This window comes from Muscardinus avellanarius (genome assembly GCF_963383645.1).
Source record: "Muscardinus avellanarius genome assembly, chromosome: 16".
Taxonomy (NCBI): domain Eukaryota; kingdom Metazoa; phylum Chordata; class Mammalia; order Rodentia; family Gliridae; genus Muscardinus; species Muscardinus avellanarius.
Window position 1 is genome coordinate 52,766,127 of NC_137802.1, and position 19,313 is coordinate 52,785,439.

A 19,313-nucleotide genomic window follows, 5' to 3' on the forward strand; every position below is an offset into this window, starting at 1 on the left:
CTCACTAAGCTGTTGAGGCTGATCTCAAACCTGATCCTCCTGTCTCAGCCTCCCAAATGCTGGGATTACAGGTGTGCGTCACCACACCCAGCTCTCCTTTTTCATTAATTTATATATCCAACTGTCCATTCATAGTTATATGGACTCAAGTTTATGTATTGTAATCTAAGGATTATAAGTGTTATTTTTTTTTTAATTTTTTGCAGGTCTGGGAATGGAACCCAGAGGCATTCGACCTCTGAGCTACACCCCCTGCCCTATTTTTTATTCTTTATTTTGAAACCGGGTCTCACTGAGTTGCAGAGGGCCTCACTAAGTAATAGCTGAGGCTGCCTGCGAACTGCAATCCTCCAGGTCTCAGCCTCCCGAATGCTGGGATTACAAGCATGTGCCACCACGCCCGGCTAAGTGTCATTTCTTTTGTTCCTTATGTTGCTGACTTTGGCCATTGGAAGGTCCTTGAGGTTGGTCCCGATGTCCTTTGATGTATCTCCTTTCTTGAGCACCTCCTTACTTTCTGACACCACAAAGCACTGCAATTTTGTATGGCATTTTCCCTTGCTCCAGTCCTAAAATCAATCACTTCTTCAAAAAGCACTGGTTTCATTGTGAAATGATTTTTAGAAACCATGATCTTAGCACTAGGGGTGCTTGTTATTACTGGGATGTCATTGCTTTTAGGTCCAGTGAGTGGACTTAAAAAAGTTAGGTATGATCCAGGCGTGGTGGCGCACGCTTGTAAATCCCTGCACTTGAGAGGCTGAGACAGGAGGACCACACAGGTTCGAAGCCAGCCTCAGCTACTGAGTGAGGCTCTCAGCAACTTAGTGAGACCCTGTTTCCAAATAAAATAGAAAATAAGTCTGGGAGTATAGCCTGGAGGTAGAAAAGCCCCTGGGTTCCACCCCCAGTGCCACACACACACATAAAAAAGTTAGGTATGTTGGGCTGGGGATGTAGCTCAGTGGCATTTTTCCAGCATGTGCCAAACCCTGGGTTCAATCCCCAGTACCACCAATAAATAAATAAATAAATAAATAAATAAATAAATGTAAAGAAAATAAAATTTAAAATATACATATTTGTCGTCTTTATCTCTGTAACTAAATGATGATGATGGAATTATAGGAGTGTGTGTGTGTGTGTGTGTGTGTGTGTGTGTGTGTGTGTGGTACTGGGGATTGAGCCCAGGGGCATTCTACCTCAGAGATACATTCCTATCTCTTTTTATGTTATCATTTGTAAACAGAGTCTCACTAAGTTGCTGACAGCCTCACTAAATTACTGAGAGTGGCTTCAAACCTGTGACCCACCTGTCTCAGCCTCCCAAGTACTGGGATTACAAGCATGTGCCACCATGACTGGGTACCATGACACTTTTTTTTTGTTTTTTGCAGTACTAGGAATGGAATCTTGGGGCATTCTACCTCTGAGCTACACCCATAGCCCTATTTATTATTCTTTATTTTGAAACAGGGTCTCACTGAGTTGCAAAGGGCCTCACTAAGTAGCTGAGGCTGTCCGCGAACCCAGATCCTCCTGTCTCAGCTTCTCAAGTACTGGGATTACAAGTGTGCGCCCCTACGCCTGACTATTTTTATTTTTTATTTTGAAAAGGGGTCTCAATGTGTTGAGGAAGTCCTCACTAAGTTGCTGAGGCTGGCTGTGAACCTGTGATCCTCCCAGGTACTGGGATTACAAGAATGTGCCACCGTACCTGGCTAGGTTTATTGAATCAGGCTCTGATTTCCCTTGGTCTCTAGAAAGTACAGAGGGAGCTACCAGAATGTTTTGCTTTATTGCTTTGTTCTCAGATCATTTAACTCCTAATACGGGCCCTAGTTACATTCCAATAAAATCATTCAAAACTCCAAATGGCAGGATACAGTGGCACACACCTGTAATTATTATACTTGGGAGGCTGAGACAGGAGGATTGCAGGTTCAAGAACAGGCTCAGCAACTTAGGGAAACCCTGTTTCAAAATAAAAAGGGTGGCGCCAGGCGTGGTGGCGCACTCTTGCAATCCCAGTACTTGGGAGGCTGAGACAGGAAGATCACAGGTTCATGGCCAGCCTCTGCTATGTAGTGAGGCCCTAAGCAATTCAGTGAGACCCTGTTTCAAAATAAAGAATAAAATAAAGCTGCGGGTGTAGCTCAGAGGTAGAACGTCCCTGGGTTCTATTCCCAGTACCATAAAAAAGTGGGAGTGTACTCAGAGGTAGAATGTCCCTGGGTTCAGTTCCCAGTACCAAAAAAACAAGACAAAACTCAAAACGTTCAGGAAATAAATTATGCTTCTGGCCCCACTCCTTGCCATGTTCCAAACTATAGGAGATACTTACTGCCAAGCCCCAGGACGGTGCAGGCCAGGGCACAGTTTCCTTCCCTTTGGCCTCCACATCTGCAGTTCATATATTGTGGGATTGCTCAATACTGGCTTCCTCCGCATGCTAATGTGTGGGCAATGTAAAGTTACACTAAGACGCTGGTCCTGCTAGGTGCGGTGGCGCATGCCTGTAATTCTGGTACTTGAGAGGCAGACAGGAGTCTCATGGGTTTGAGGACAGCTTCAGCAACCTAACAAGACCCTGCTTCAGAACAAAAAATAAAAAGGGATGGGGGTGTAGCTTGGAGATACAATGTTCAATTTTCAGTACCACGAAACAAACAAATAAATAAATAAAAGATCCTGATCCCAGCACTGCCATAATTCTAACTGTGTGCCCTTGTTAACCAACCAAGGAACATTATTCAAATTCTTTAAGCCTCAGTTATCTCATTTATAGATGGAAACAAATATAGTTCCTCCTTCATAAGAAAAATAGAAGCAGTGGGATGCGGTGGTGCACACCTGTAATCCTTGAGAAGGATCATTTGAGGCAGGAGGATTGTAGGTTCAAGGACAACCTAAGCAAGTCGTGAAACTCTCAACAACCTGATGAGACTTTGTTTTAAAATAAAATAAAAATAAAATGAAATAAATAAAATGAGCAGGGATATAGCTTGGAAACAGAAACCTTCAGGGTTTAATTTCCAGTACCAAAAAAAAAAAAAAAAAAAAAAAAAAAAAGCCGGGTGTGGTGGTGCATGCCTGTAATCCCAGAATTCGGGAGGCTGAGAATGCTACTCAGCTACTTCGTGAGGTCCTTTGCAACTCAGTGAGACTCTGTTTCAAAATAAAAATAAAAAATAGGGCTGGGGAATACCCCTGCTTTCCATCCCCAGTACCACAAATAATAATAACAATAATAATATTAATAATAATATTATTATTTATATTATTTATATAATAATAATAATTATTGTTGTTATTATTATTGTTGTTGTTATTATTATTATAGCAGCTATATATTTAAAGCACTGAGGCCCCTGCATGCATGAATCTCTAAGTGTGAGCCTTATTTTTAAGATAAGGCAGAGCAGGCGATGTCATAGGGCCTGGGTTGTGAGCAACAGTCTCCCTTTTAGGTCAGAAAGAATTACACCCTGAGCATTGCCCACTGGGTAAACTACCCTCCTTTCAGACCCTTAGAGAGAGAAGGTTGGCAGGGCCCAGTCACAAAGCATCTGGAATCGTTGCTAGAGATAAAATAAGTGAGAGAGACTTCCTCCACAGCTCTGGACTAGGGATGTCCTGAGTAGATGGAAGGGAATCAGGGGCACATGAGTCCTGGGCCGCTCTTTGGCCTCAGGCTGAAGCCAGGTAAGGGGCCAGGCGGCTGCATGAGCAGCCCTCCCCACACGGGCCTGGAGAGCTGGGTCTGGGCCGAGGACATGGCCTTTGTCCCCACGACTGTGCCCTGGAGCCCTGAGCATCAGCTGCAGAAGCTGCAAGTGACCCGAGAGCAGCTGGCCAGCAATCACAGCAACACGTGGGGTCACCCACGGGGTGGGACATGGAGAGGCTGTCAGCGGGGGGAGGTGGGCGCGGGCTGTCCAGAGGGCTGAGGGAAGTGGGCTGAACAGCAGGCCTGCTCCCACGGGGACCCTGCACCCGTCCTCTTAGGGACCTTTAGCTTTCAAAATGAAGCCTCCTGCGCCGGGCGTGGTGGCGCACGCTTGTAATCCCCGCGCTTGGGAGGCGGAGACAGGAGGATCGCGCAGGTTCGAAGCCAGCTGCGCTGGCGTAAGAGACCCTGTTTCAAAAATATAAAATAGAGCCGGGCGTGGTGGCGCACGCTTGTAATCCCAGCATTCGGGAGGCTGAGACCTGGAGGATCGCGGTTCGTGGACAGCCTCAGCTACTTAGTGAGGCCCTCTGCAACTCAGTGAGACCCGGTTTCAAAATAAAGAATAAAAAATAGGGCAGGGGGTATAGCTCGGGGGTCAAAAGCCCCTGGGTTCCATCCCCAGACCCGCAATAAATAAATAAATAAATAAAATAAATAAAATAAAATAGGTCTGGGAGTGTAGCCCAGAGGTAGAAGGGCTTCCAGGAACCCCAGTACCACCAAAAAAAAAAAAAAAAAAAAAAAAAAGAAGAAGCATCCTGGATGGATGGCACCCTGAGAGAGCTAGGCTGTGGCTAGACGGGTGTTTACTATGCCAGTACTGGGAATGACCTAGGAAGATTTGGGAAAGCTTTGATTATTAATATATTTCAAAAGAAAATAATTGGTATATTTCAAAATAGTTGTGTTAAAATGGAGACAGACATGGATAAAGAAAGGACTTGTTTTCTGCCTAAAAAGATAGCTATTCCAATGTAAACCAACCTAGCTCAAAGTAATCAACAAGTCAATAGAGGAGAGCTAGCTTCCTCTTTCTAAAGACAAGTCTACATGATGATCTAGGGGGGATGGGGCAGGGTTTGACCTTGCCCTCCATGAGAGGAGACACCTCACCACACCTTGCTAGGGGAGGTACCTTACAGGGACGTTCACTCTGTCAGAGTCACGCAAACAAGATGGAGGTCATGGGTATAAAAGTCTGGTCCACGTGTAAGCCCTTTGGTGTACTCGAGTCATCCCCTCATGCCATCTTGGCATGGGGCTGTATTTCTATTTTCTGTATTTCTATCTTTTTAATAAACTTCTTTAAATCTTCAGCAGCTGTCCAAGCGATGAATACTTAGCTTAGGACAAGAATCCACGGTTTTTCTGTTTATCTGTCTGTGTGGTGGTGGTGGTGGGGGGATTACTTCTACACACACACACACACACACACACACACACACACACACCACGCACACATTTCACCCCGCAACATTTACTATACAGTTCTTACAGCTTTTCTCTGTGATTTTGTTGGGGGAGTGCTAGGGATGAAACGCAGATGCCCTGTTCGAGCTATTCCCTCAGTGTTTTTTTTTTTTTTTTTTTTTTTCTATTTTATTGTTTTGAGCAGTCTTATTAGGTTACTGAGAGCCTCGCTAAATTGCTCAGGCTGGTGTTGAACCTGTGATCCTCCGGCCTCAGCCTCCCAAGTACAGGGATGACTGGTGTGCACCTCCATGCCTGTATTTCTGTGTGTTTTTGTACCAGTATTGGGAAATGGCTTCTAAATGTATTAATGTACCGAAAATGGCTTTAAAATATTGAATGTGCCAATATTGGGAACTAAGTGGGAAAAAAAAATTCGGTATTAGGAAGCTAGAAGCTTCAAGGAAAGGGCTGCAGACCTTCAGGTAACCAGGGTGATTAGCAAGAGAATAAAGGAAGCCCAAAGCCTAGGGATTTTACATTTCTTCATGTGTGTGTGTGTGTGTGTGTGTGTGTGTGTGTGTTGCTGGGGATGGAACCCAGGGGCTTCCTACCTCGGGCTATACTCCCAGACCTATTTTGTATTTTATTTGGAAACAGGGTCTCACTAAGTTGCCGAGAGCCTCACTAAGTAGCTGAGGCTGGCTTCGAACCCGTGCGATCCTCCTGTCTCAGCCTCCCAAGTGTGGGGATTACAAGCGTGTGCCACCACGTCAGGATTTTACATTTCTAAGAGAAGTGAACTTCCTCAAGGATGTGGGGAAATGCCATGAGCCTCCAAGAGATTCCAGACTCTGATATCAACTAACATATTTTGGAGTGTAACAAAAGGCGTGGGGTCTGTGCTGGAGACAGGGCAGGTCTACAGGGAGGAATCTCCACATCAAAAGACCTGCCCCGGAAAAAGGGCAGATCTAGTCTGATTAGAAGATGACTGATATAAAATACTCTGTATCCAGACTTCTTCAGTGACTTCTTTTCAAGTTATCCCCCTATACTATCTCTGGCATAGGGCTTTATTAATATATATATTTATATATTTACATATAAATATATTTATAATATATATTTATATATTATATATATAAATTTATATATGAGATTTATATATATAAATATGAGATATATATAAATTTATATATATGAGATTTATATATAAGTATGTATTTATACATATATATATATATATATATTTTTTTTTTTTTTTTTTGCGGGTCTGGGAATGGAACCCAGGGGCATTCGACCTCTGAGCTACATCCCCTGCCCTATTTTTTATTCTTTATTTTGAAACAGGGTCTCTCTGAGTTGCACAGGGCCTCACTAAGTAGCTGAGGCTGTCTGTGAACCGTGATCCCCCAGTCTCAGCCTCCCGAATGTTGAGATTACAAGCGTGCGCCACCACGCCCAGTTTATTAATCTATATTCTATCTTTCCTTCTTTGTAATAATAAAGTGGCTTAAGCTTGGGAGTTCGGACTAGAGTTTTCTATACCTAGTTCAGAACCAGAACCCGTCTCTACATCTCTCTCAATGGAACAGTTCCAGGAGCCCAGCAGGGTCCCCAGAACACTTCCACCACCGTAACAGTTCCCTGCACCGTAACATGTTTTTGTATGTTTTTTGGCACTGGGGATTAAACCCAGAGGCATCTGTCTCCAAGCTCTACTCCTAGCCCTTTATTTATATTTTGCTTTGAAACAGGATCTCACTAGGTTGTGGAGAGTCTCCCTAAGTTGCTGAGGTTGTCTCGAACCTGTGATCCTCCTGTCTCAGCCTCCCAGTACTGGGATTACAGGTCTGTGCGACTATGCCCGGCTTTCTGTAAGTTTTAAGTGTTCGCAACAAAGGTTGGAAGAAAAACAAACAGTGAAAGGATTCCAGTAGATGACATACTCCCTAAAATCCAGGCACTTGGGATACTAAAGTTGACCTAGGTTGGGCGTGGTGGTGCATGTTTGTAATTGCAGCATTTTGGAGGCTGAGACAGGAGGATGGTGGTTCGAGGACAGCCTCAGCTACTGCTTAGTGAGCCCCTTTGCAATTCAGTGAGACCCTGTTTCAAAATAAAGAATAAAAAAACGGGGCAGGGAGTATAGCTCAGAGGTAGAATGCCCCTGGGTTCCATCCTCAGTACTGCAAAAAATAAAAAATAAAAATAAATAAATGGACCTAGGCTCAGAACCAGGCCAGGTCCACACATGCGGATCCAAGCCCCAGGCTCAGCATCCAGCTATGCTCTGGAAGGATAACTGAGGGACATTCCTGCCTGACGTCTGAATGTGGCCAGGTGCTGTTTGAGGCATAGGATAGCGAGCTAACCCAGGAACTCTCCCGGGTGAGGTGGGATGAACAGGAATTGCGGAGACGATGATAACCAGACTTGACACCCCAGACCTGCCCGCTTCCTGCCCGCTTTGTGACTCCTCTTCACTGTAGCTTCAGGTCTTGCCGTATAATCAGATTCACCTGCAGTCATGCACCTGCAGTCATGCACGGGCTGTGCCACAGGGGAAGGAGGAGGAGCCCAGCGGTGACTGGCGTGACCCTTGGGCACCCATTGTGAACTTTACTGACTTAATAATGAGACTCTTGTAGGCCAGGTCAGTTGAATGGGAGGGAGGGAACGAGTGAGGGGGGCAGGAATAAGGTACTTCGTCCCTCCTCAGCCAGATATTTTTTTGGAGGGGGTACTGGGGATTGAACCAAGGAGCATTCTACCCCAGCCCTATCTTCTCTATTTTATTTATTTATTTATTTATTTATTTATTTATTTATTTATTTATTGCAGTACTGGGACATTCTACCACTAAGCTACACCCCCAGCCCTATTTAAAAAAATTTTTTTTTTACTAGTTTCAAAATTAGCTAACTTTAGTTAGGGGAAATAGAGTGGTTTTATTCTTGCATGGAATTTTTAATGTGTGGAAAGGGTTAATCTAATCAAAGGGATAGTTTAGGCTATCAAATTTTTGTTTCTTGGTACCAAATCTACTTTGTGACCAGAGCTGGCCTTTTTTTTTTTTTTTTTTTTTTTTTTTTTTTTTTTGTGGTACTGAGGTTCCTGGAAGCCCTTCTACCTCTGGACTACACTCCCAGACCTATTTTTTAAAATTTTATTTGGAGATAGGGTCTCTTAAACCAGAGCAGCTGGCTTCGAACCTGCGTGATCCTCCTGTCTCCGCTTCCCAAGCGCAGGGATTACAAGCGTGTGCCACCACGCCCAGCCTTATTTTTTTATTTTTTATTTTGAAACAGGGTCTCATTTGAGTTGCAAAGGGCCTCTCACTAAGTAGCTGAGGCTGGCCGTGAACCCCGATCCTCCTGTCTCAGCCTCCCAAAGGCTGGGATTAAAAAAAATTTTTTTTTAAAACAGGATCTCACTAAGTTGCTGACACTGGCCTGGCCTCAAACTTGCAATCCTCCTATCGTAGCCCCCCAAGTACTAGGATTACAGGCAGGTGCCATAGCTCCCAGTGCCCAGGTAGATTTGTAAGGGGTCATAATTTCACATTTTCCCGAGAAATTAAGGGAGGGTGAGCTGGTGAGCTGAGGCCTCCCCTGCAAGGCCACTGAGAGGGCAGAGCGTGTCCCTGACAACGCCTGACCGCACCATCCTTTCTTCTCCCTGCTAGGACTTGGTGGCCTGGGTGACAGCTGGGTTTCTGCACATCCCACATGCAGAAGACATTCCCAACACGATGACGGTGGCAAACGGGGCGGGCTTCTTCCTCCGGCCCTACAACTTCTTTGACGAGGACCCCTCCTTCTACTCTGCTGACTCCGTCTACTTCCGGGGGGACCAGGATGCCGGGGCCTGCGAGCTCAACCCCCTGGCTTGCCTGCCCCAGGCGGCCACCTGTGCCCCCGAGCTCCCTGCCTTCTCCCACGGGGGCTTCTCTCACCGCTAGGAGGTCCTGGAATGGGCCACGTGGCCGGACCCCAGGGCCAGGCTGCGGAGGGCGGGCAGCCTGGTTGCCTCTTCTTCCTGCCCCTGAGGTTGCTCCCAGGTCCCTCTGCTCCCCTGTCCTGCCTTGCCCTCCGCGTCCTGCCAGGGGCTTCCTGAGCCCGGGCTGCCTGACTCAGGGACACTCGGCTTTATGAGCCCAGCGGTGCTGAGTTCCAGCCGGGGAGGAGAGGAGTGGCCGGGCCTGGGGCTGCAGTGACAGCTATACTTTTCTCCCTCTTTGCTTTCTGCCTTTCCATAATACTTTTAGGCTATCTCTGAGGATTTTGCAATGGGGACGATGGGAAAATTCCCTAGAGACCCTGGGGTAGCGTTCCCATCAGTCCTGCTGTCCACAGGTGAGCAGAAGGGACCCATGTGGCCTTGTACCTGAGTGCTTTCCTTCTCTCCTTCCTTCCTCCTCTCTACTGCCGCCTTCTCCTTTCTTGGGGACTTTTCTCCAAGTCCTGAAGGGATGTCCCTCTGTCCTACCCCTGGTATTCCCCAGTCCTCGCAGTCTCACAGATGCAAATGGGACACCTCATTGGAGAGGATGACCCCTGTCTGTCCCCTGTCTGTTACCTACCAAGAGTAAGAGCTGCCCCAGCCCAGCCCTGGGGCAGAACGTGTTTCTGGACAGCTCTCTCTGCCCCAGGACTGCTCCCTCTGTAGACCATTTTAGCATTGCAGGTGTTTTGGGGGACCCATGATAATGAAGAATGGTCATTTGTCCCAGGGCTGTGTGTGGCCAATGGCTTCTGTACCAAGGGGGAGACCAAGGGTGAGTACCAAAGGTGAGAAACAGAAAACCCTGGGACTCCACCCTCAGGCCAGAGCTGCCCAATCACATGCAGGCATGCAAATGAGCTGGGGCCTCTGTGTGTGTGTGTGTGGGGGGGCTGCTCCAGAGCTTCTACACTGCTTGAGGCTTCTGGGGTCTGTACTGGGTAGGGATGGGTCCAAAGAAATACCAAGCGATTAGAACAGCAGAGACATTCTTCCCTAGGGCATTGGTCAGATCAATTCCGATGCATCCTTACAATGCAAGACGATATAGCTAAAAAGTAATTATATGTCTTTATATACTATTTGGGAATAACCTTAAACTGAAATAGACAAGGTGGAAGCTGGGTGTTGTGTTGATAACTTGTAATCCCAGTACTTGGGAGGCTGAGACAGAGGATTGCAGGTTTGATTCCAGCCTCAGCTACTTTGTGGGGCCCTCTGCAACTTAGTGAGACCTTGTTTCAAAGTAAAGAATAAAAAATAGGACTAGAGGTATAACTCAGAGGTAGAATGCCCCTGGGTTCAATCCCTAGTACTGCGGACAGAAGAAGAAGGAGAAGGAGAAGGAGAAGGAGAAGAAGAAGAAGGAGAAGGAGAAGGAGAAGGAGAAGGAGAAGGAGAAGGAAAAGGAGAAGGAGAAGGAGAAGGAGGAGAAGGAGAAGGAGAAGAAGGAGAAGAAGAAGGAGAAGAAGGAGAAGAAGAGGAGGAGGAGGAGGAGGAGGAGGAGGAGGAGGAGGAGGAGGAGGAGGAGGAGGAGGAGGAGGAAGAAATAGACAAGGTGCAGAAATGTGTATAGTGTACTTCCCATTTGTGTTTTAGAAAGGAGGAAAATATAAATACATATTCATTTATCTATGTGTATTTAGGAAAATGGGTAACACTGATTACCTCTGGGGAGGGGAAAGGATGAGGTAGGGGACTTGGAATTGTATGCCAATCTGTAAATTTTGAATTTTGAATCATGTGATTGTTTTACCTAGGCAAAACAAATAATAAATGGACCCAATAAAAACAGACTTCAAAAAAATTTTTTTTAGCTGTCTTACTTTTGGGGAACAGATCGATGGAGGGAGAAGAATATGGGTAAAGGGGCAAGCCCAGTTCTCAAGTGCTGGAGACCCAGAAAAGTGGGTGTAGCATTGAGTACCTTCTTTGCCTTTTCTTATTCCTGGATCTCTGAGGAAATGTTAAACCTTAGTCAACCACCTACCCCTGCCTCTCTGTCTCTTGGAAGAGGGAACATTAAGAAACAATGGGGCCTGGTGTGGTGGCGCAAGCTTGTAATCCCCGCTTGAGAGGCGGAGACAGGAGGATCGATCAGGTTCGAAGCCAGCCGCACTGGTTTAAGAGACCATTTCCAAATAAAAAGTATAAAATAGGTCTGGGAGTGTAGCGGGAAGGTAGATGGGCTTCCAGGAACCCCAGTACCACCAAAAAAAGAAAAGAAGAAAAAGAAACAATGGAAGCTGGGCATGGTGGCACACGCTTTTAATCCCAGCATTCAGGAGGCTGAGACCTGAGGATTGCTCCTTGGTGAGGCCCTTTGTAACCCAGTGAGACCTCTTTCAAAATAAAGAATAAAAAATGGGGCTGAGGGTGTAGCTTGGAGGTCGAATGCCCCTGGGTTCCATCCCCAGTACTGCAAAAAACAAAACAAACAAACAAAAAAAACAACAAAAAAAAAAACCCCCAAAAAAAACATGGGGAAGGGGGACTTCTGCTCACTGGAAGCCCAGGTCAGGCCAGGCAAAGAGCCAGAAACAGCTCAGGAGGCTGTTCCGTTTGTGAGCAGAGGGAGACCATGTCCTGGGAGCTCGGGCACTGCAGAAGCTTCTGCTGCCTCTGTCCTCTTCCCACTCCCCATATGAGATGCTGGCGACTCTCACCAAACCCTTACTTGACCTTTCCTGGAAACACACGTCAGGACAAAGACACAAGAGCCATTTTTTTTTTTATTACTGGGGGAGGATGGGGACTGAGGATTGATCTCAGGGGCATTCTACCTCCAAGCTACACCCCCAGACCTAATTTTTATTCTTTATATTGAAACAGGGTCTCACTAAGTTGCAGAGGGATTCTAAGTAGCTGAGGCTGGCCACGAACCTGAGATCCTCCTGTCTCAGCCTCCCAAGTACTGGGATTATAAGCATGTGCCACCACACCTGGCTCTTGTTTATTTTTTATTTTGAAATGCAGTCTCACTAAGTTGCTGAGGGTCTGGTAAGTTGTTGAGGCTGGCCTCAGACCTGTGATCCTACTGTCTCAGCCTCCAAAGTACTGAGATTACAAACCTGCACCAATCTGCCCAACTTTTTTATTTTGAAAGAGAATCTGCTAAGTTGCTGAGGCTGGCATCAAACCAGCAGTCTTCCTGTCTCAGCCTCCCAAATACTGGAATTATAGAAGTGCTCCACTACACCAACTAAGAATTCCTTTTTTTTAAAAAAAAAAAAAAAGGGAGAATTATATTCCACTGTTTACATGTACTATATTGTGGGTTTATCTACTCACGTTCCCTTATTCTTTATTTTATTTATTTATTTTTTGGTACTGGGGATGGAATCCAGGGGCATTCTATTTCCAAGCTACACCCCTACCCTATTTTTTATTCTTTATTTTGAAACAGGGTCTCACTAAGTTGTGGAGGGCCGCACTAAGTAGCTGAGGCTGTCTGCAAACCACGATCTTCCATTCTTAGTCTCCCAAATGCGGGCATTACAATCGTGCGCCACCATGCCTGGCTTTCATATTTTTTATTCTTTATTTTGAAACAAGGTCTCACTGAGTTGCAAATAGCCTCACTAAGTAGCTGAGGCTGTCCACGAACCATGATCCTCCTGTCTCAGCCTCCCGAATGCTGGGATTACAAGCGTGCTCCACCATGCCAAGCTTAGTCTCTTTATTTTTTGAAACAGGGTCTCACTGAGTTGTGAAGGACCTTGCTAAACAGCTGAGGCTGTTTGCAAACCCTGATCCTCTGGTCTCTGCCTTCCAAATGCTGGGATTGCAAGCATGTACCACCACACCAGGCTTCTTTATACTTTTTTTTTTTTTTGGTGGTACTGGGGTTCCTGGAAGCCCTGCTACCTCTGGGCTACACTCCCAGACCTATTTTTACATTTTTATTTGGAAACAGGGTCTCTTAAGCCAGCGCGCGCAGCTGGCTTCGAACCTGCGCGATCCTCCTGTCTCTGCCTCCCAAGCGCGGGGATTACAAGCGTGCGCCACCACGCCCGGCTTCTCTATACTTTTATTAGTTAAAATTCTCCATAAGAGTCATCTCTCCTTTTCCTTTTCTATTCTTTTTTTTTTCTAGAGGCCTACACTCCCAGCCCTATTTTATTTATTTGAAAACAGAATCTTGCAAAGTTGTTGACAGTCTCACTAAGCTGTTGAGGCTGATCTCAAACCTGATCCTCCTGTCTCAGCCTCCCAAATGCTGGGATTACAGGTGTGCGTCACCACACCCAGCTCTCCTTTTTCATTAATTTATATATCCAACTGTCCATTCATAGTTATATGGACTCAAGTTTATGTATTGTAATCTAAGGATTATAAGTGTTATTTTTTTTTTAATTTTTTGCAGGTCTGGGAATGGAACCCAGAGGCATTCGACCTCTGAGCTACACCCCCTGCCCTATTTTTTATTCTTTATTTTGAAACCGGGTCTCACTGAGTTGCAGAGGGCCTCACTAAGTAATAGCTGAGGCTGCCTGCGAACTGCAATCCTCCAGGTCTCAGCCTCCCGAATGCTGGGATTACAAGCATGTGCCACCACGCCCGGCTAAGTGTCATTTCTTTTGTTCCTTATGTTGCTGACTTTGGCCATTGGAAGGTCCTTGAGGTTGGTCCCGATGTCCTTTGATGTATCTCCTTTCTTGAGCACCTCCTTACTTTCTGACACCACAAAGCACTGCAATTTTGTATGGCATTTTCCCTTGCTCCAGTCCTAAAATCAATCACTTCTTCAAAAAGCACTGGTTTCATTGTGAAATGATTTTTAGAAACCATGATCTTAGCACTAGGGGTGCTTGTTATTACTGGGATGTCATTGCTTTTAGGTCCAGTGAGTGGACTTAAAAAAGTTAGGTATGATCCAGGCGTGGTGGCGCACGCTTGTAAATCCCTGCACTTGAGAGGCTGAGACAGGAGGACCACACAGGTTCGAAGCCAGCCTCAGCTACTGAGTGAGGCTCTCAGCAACTTAGTGAGACCCTGTTTCCAAATAAAATAGAAAATAAGTCTGGGAGTATAGCCTGGAGGTAGAAAAGCCCCTGGGTTCCACCCCCAGTGCCACACACACACATAAAAAAGTTAGGTATGTTGGGCTGGGGATGTAGCTCAGTGGCATTTTTCCAGCATGTGCCAAACCCTGGGTTCAATCCCCAGTACCACCAATAAATAAATAAATAAATAAATAAATAAATAAATGTAAAGAAAATAAAATTTAAAATATACATATTTGTCGTCTTTATCTCTGTAACTAAATGATGATGATGGAATTATAGGAGTGTGTGTGTGTGTGTGTGTGTGTGTGTGTGTGTGTGTGTGGTACTGGGGATTGAGCCCAGGGGCATTCTACCTCAGAGATACATTCCTATCTCTTTTTATGTTATCATTTGTAAACAGAGTCTCACTAAGTTGCTGACAGCCTCACTAAATTACTGAGAGTGGCTTCAAACCTGTGACCCACCTGTCTCAGCCTCCCAAGTACTGGGATTACAAGCATGTGCCACCATGACTGGGTACCATGACACTTTTTTTTTGTTTTTTGCAGTACTAGGAATGGAATCTTGGGGCATTCTACCTCTGAGCTACACCCATAGCCCTATTTATTATTCTTTATTTTGAAACAGGGTCTCACTGAGTTGCAAAGGGCCTCACTAAGTAGCTGAGGCTGTCCGCGAACCCAGATCCTCCTGTCTCAGCTTCTCAAGTACTGGGATTACAAGTGTGCGCCCCTACGCCTGACTATTTTTATTTTTTATTTTGAAAAGGGGTCTCAATGTGTTGAGGAAGTCCTCACTAAGTTGCTGAGGCTGGCTGTGAACCTGTGATCCTCCCAGGTACTGGGATTACAAGAATGTGCCACCGTACCTGGCTAGGTTTATTGAATCAGGCTCTGATTTCCCTTGGTCTCTAGAAAGTACAGAGGGAGCTACCAGAATGTTTTGCTTTATTGCTTTGTTCTCAGATCATTTAACTCCTAATACGGGCCCTAGTTACATTCCAATAAAATCATTCAAAACTCCAAATGGCAGGATACAGTGGCACACACCTGTAATTATTATACTTGGGAGGCTGAGACAGGAGGATTGCAGGTTCAAGAACAGGCTCAGCAACTTAGGGAAACCCTGTTTCAAAATAAAAAGGGTGGCGCCAGGCGTGGTGGCGCACTCTTGCAATCCCAGTACTTGGGAGGCTGAGACAGGAAGATCACAGGTTCATGGCCAGCCTCTGCTATGTAGTGAGGCCCTAAGCAATTCAGTGAGACCCTGTTTCAAAATAAAGAATAAAATAAAGCTGCGGGTGTAGCTCAGAGGTAGAACGTCCCTGGGTTCTATTCCCAGTACCATAAAAAAGTGGGAGTGTACTCAGAGGTAGAATGTCCCTGGGTTCAGTTCCCAGTACCAAAAAAACAAGACAAAACTCAAAACGTTCAGGAAATAAATTATGCTTCTGGCCCCACTCCTTGCCATGTTCCAAACTATAGGAGATACTTACTGCCAAGCCCCAGGACGGTGCAGGCCAGGGCACAGTTTCCTTCCCTTTGGCCTCCACATCTGCAGTTCATATATTGTGGGATTGCTCAATACTGGCTTCCTCCGCATGCTAATGTGTGGGCAATGTAAAGTTACACTAAGACGCTGGTCCTGCTAGGTGCGGTGGCGCATGCCTGTAATTCTGGTACTTGAGAGGCAGACAGGAGTCTCATGGGTTTGAGGACAGCTTCAGCAACCTAACAAGACCCTGCTTCAGAACAAAAAATAAAAAGGGATGGGGGTGTAGCTTGGAGATACAATGTTCAATTTTCAGTACCACGAAACAAACAAATAAATAAATAAAAGATCCTGATCCCAGCACTGCCATAATTCTAACTGTGTGCCCTTGTTAACCAACCAAGGAACATTATTCAAATTCTTTAAGCCTCAGTTATCTCATTTATAGATGGAAACAAATATAGTTCCTCCTTCATAAGAAAAATAGAAGCAGTGGGATGCGGTGGTGCACACCTGTAATCCTTGAGAAGGATCATTTGAGGCAGGAGGATTGTAGGTTCAAGGACAACCTAAGCAAGTCGTGAAACTCTCAACAACCTGATGAGACTTTGTTTTAAAATAAAATAAAAATAAAATGAAATAAATAAAATGAGCAGGGATATAGCTTGGAAACAGAAACCTTCAGGGTTTAATTTCCAGTACCAAAAAAAAAAAAAAAAAAAAAAAAAAAAAGCCGGGTGTGGTGGTGCATGCCTGTAATCCCAGAATTCGGGAGGCTGAGAATGCTACTCAGCTACTTCGTGAGGTCCTTTGCAACTCAGTGAGACTCTGTTTCAAAATAAAAATAAAAAATAGGGCTGGGGAATACCCCTGCTTTCCATCCCCAGTACCACAAATAATAATAACAATAATAATATTAATAATAATATTATTATTTATATTATTTATATAATAATAATAATTATTGTTGTTATTATTATTGTTGTTGTTATTATTATTATAGCAGCTATATATTTAAAGCACTGAGGCCCCTGCATGCATGAATCTCTAAGTGTGAGCCTTATTTTTAAGATAAGGCAGAGCAGGCGATGTCATAGGGCCTGGGTTGTGAGCAACAGTCTCCCTTTTAGGTCAGAAAGAATTACACCCTGAGCATTGCCCACTGGGTAAACTACCCTCCTTTCAGACCCTTAGAGAGAGAAGGTTGGCAGGGCCCAGTCACAAAGCATCTGGAATCGTTGCTAGAGATAAAATAAGTGAGAGAGACTTCCTCCACAGCTCTGGACTAGGGATGTCCTGAGTAGATGGAAGGGAATCAGGGGCACATGAGTCCTGGGCCGCTCTTTGGCCTCAGGCTGAAGCCAGGTAAGGGGCCAGGCGGCTGCATGAGCAGCCCTCCCCACACGGGCCTGGAGAGCTGGGTCTGGGCCGAGGACATGGCCTTTGTCCCCACGACTGTGCCCTGGAGCCCTGAGCATCAGCTGCAGAAGCTGCAAGTGACCCGAGAGCAGCTGGCCAGCAATCACAGCAACACGTGGGGTCACCCACGGGGTGGGACATGGAGAGGCTGTCAGCGGGGGGAGGTGGGCGCGGGCTGTCCAGAGGGCTGAGGGAAGTGGGCTGAACAGCAGGCCTGCTCCCACGGGGACCCTGCACCCGTCCTCTTAGGGACCTTTAGCTTTCAAAATGAAGCCTCCTGCGCCGGGCGTGGTGGCGCACGCTTGTAATCCCCGCGCTTGGGAGGCGGAGACAGGAGGATCGCGCAGGTTCGAAGCCAGCTGCGCTGGCGTAAGAGACCCTGTTTCAAAAATATAAAATAGAGCCGGGCGTGGTGGCGCACGCTTGTAATCCCAGCATTCGGGAGGCTGAGACCTGGAGGATCGCGGTTCGTGGACAGCCTCAGCTACTTAGTGAGGCCCTCTGCAACTCAGTGAGACCCGGTTTCAAAATAAAGAATAAAAAATAGGGCAGGGGGTATAGCTCGGGGGTCAAAAGCCCCTGGGTTCCATCCCCAGACCCGCAATAAATAAATAAATAAATAAAATAAATAAAATAAAATAGGTCTGGGAGTGTAGCCCAGAGGTAGAAGGGCTTCCAGGAACCCCAGTACCACCAAAAAAAAAAAAAAAAAAAAAAAAAAGAAGAAGCATCCTGGATGGATGGCACCCTGAGAGAGCTAGGCTGTGGCTAGACGGGTGTTTACTATGCCAGTACTGGGAATGACCTAGGAAGATTTGGGAAAGCTTTGATTATTAATATATTTCAAAAGAAAATAATTGGTATATTTCAAAATAGTTGTGTTAAAATGGAGACAGACATGGATAAAGAAAGGACTTGTTTTCTGCCTAAAAAGATAGCTATTCCAATGTAAACCAACCTAGCTCAAAGTAATCAACAAGTCAATAGAGGAGAGCTAGCTTCCTCTTTCTAAAGACAAGTCTACATGATGATCTAGGGGGGATGGGGCAGGGTTTGACCTTGCCCTCCATGAGAGGAGACACCTCACCACACCTTGCTAGGGGAGGTACCTTACAGGGACGTTCACTCTGTCAGAGTCACGCAAACAAGATGGAGGTCATGGGTATAAAAGTCTGGTCCACGTGTAAGCCCTTTGGTGTACTCGAGTCATCCCCTCATGCCATCTTGGCATGGGGCTGTATTTCTATTTTCTGTATTTCTATCTTTTTAATAAACTTCTTTAAATCTTCAGCAGCTGTCCAAGCGATGAATACTTAGCTTAGGACAAGAATCCACGGTTTTTCTGTTTATCTGTCTGTGTGGTGGTGGTGGTGGGGGGATTACTTCTACACACACACACACACACACACACACACACACACACACCACGCACACATTTCACCCCGCAACATTTACTATACAGTTCTTACAGCTTTTCTCTGTGATTTTGTTGGGGGAGTGCTAGGGATGAAACGCAGATGCCCTGTTCGAGCTATTCCCTCAGTGTTTTTTTTTTTTTTTTTTTTTTTCTATTTTATTGTTTTGAGCAGTCTTATTAGGTTACTGAGAGCCTCGCTAAATTGCTCAGGCTGGTGTTGAACCTGTGATCCTCCGGCCTCAGCCTCCCAAGTACAGGGATGACTGGTGTGCACCTCCATGCCTGTATTTCTGTGTGTTTTTGTACCAGTATTGGGAAATGGCTTCTAAATGTATTAATGTACCGAAAATGGCTTTAAAATATTGAATGTGCCAATATTGGGAACTAAGTGGGAAAAAAAAATTCGGTATTAGGAAGCTAGAAGCTTCAAGGAAAGGGCTGCAGACCTTCAGGTAACCAGGGTGATTAGCAAGAGAATAAAGGAAGCCCAAAGCCTAGGGATTTTACATTTCTTCATGTGTGTGTGTGTGTGTGTGTGTGTGTGTGTGTGTTGCTGGGGATGGAACCCAGGGGCTTCCTACCTCGGGCTATACTCCCAGACCTATTTTGTATTTTATTTGGAAACAGGGTCTCACTAAGTTGCCGAGAGCCTCACTAAGTAGCTGAGGCTGGCTTCGAACCCGTGCGATCCTCCTGTCTCAGCCTCCCAAGTGTGGGGATTACAAGCGTGTGCCACCACGTCAGGATTTTACATTTCTAAGAGAAGTGAACTTCCTCAAGGATGTGGGGAAATGCCATGAGCCTCCAAGAGATTCCAGACTCTGAT

The 19,313-nt window shown here is 45.7% G+C and overlaps 1 protein-coding gene across 1 annotated transcript; it reads left to right on the forward strand.

The window, feature by feature from the left end:
- Positions 1–3,776: 3,776 nt before the first annotated feature.
- Positions 3,777–9,110, forward strand: LOC308275722 (amine oxidase [copper-containing] 3-like; the record flags this gene model as incomplete). The annotated part of the gene is made up of 2 exons (XM_080714073.1): positions 3,777–3,923; positions 8,835–9,110. The coding sequence occupies 2 exons, from the start codon at positions 3,777–3,779 to the stop codon at positions 9,108–9,110; spliced, it is 423 nt and encodes a 140-aa protein (XP_080570199.1).
- Between the last annotated feature and the right edge of the window lie 10,203 nt (positions 9,111–19,313).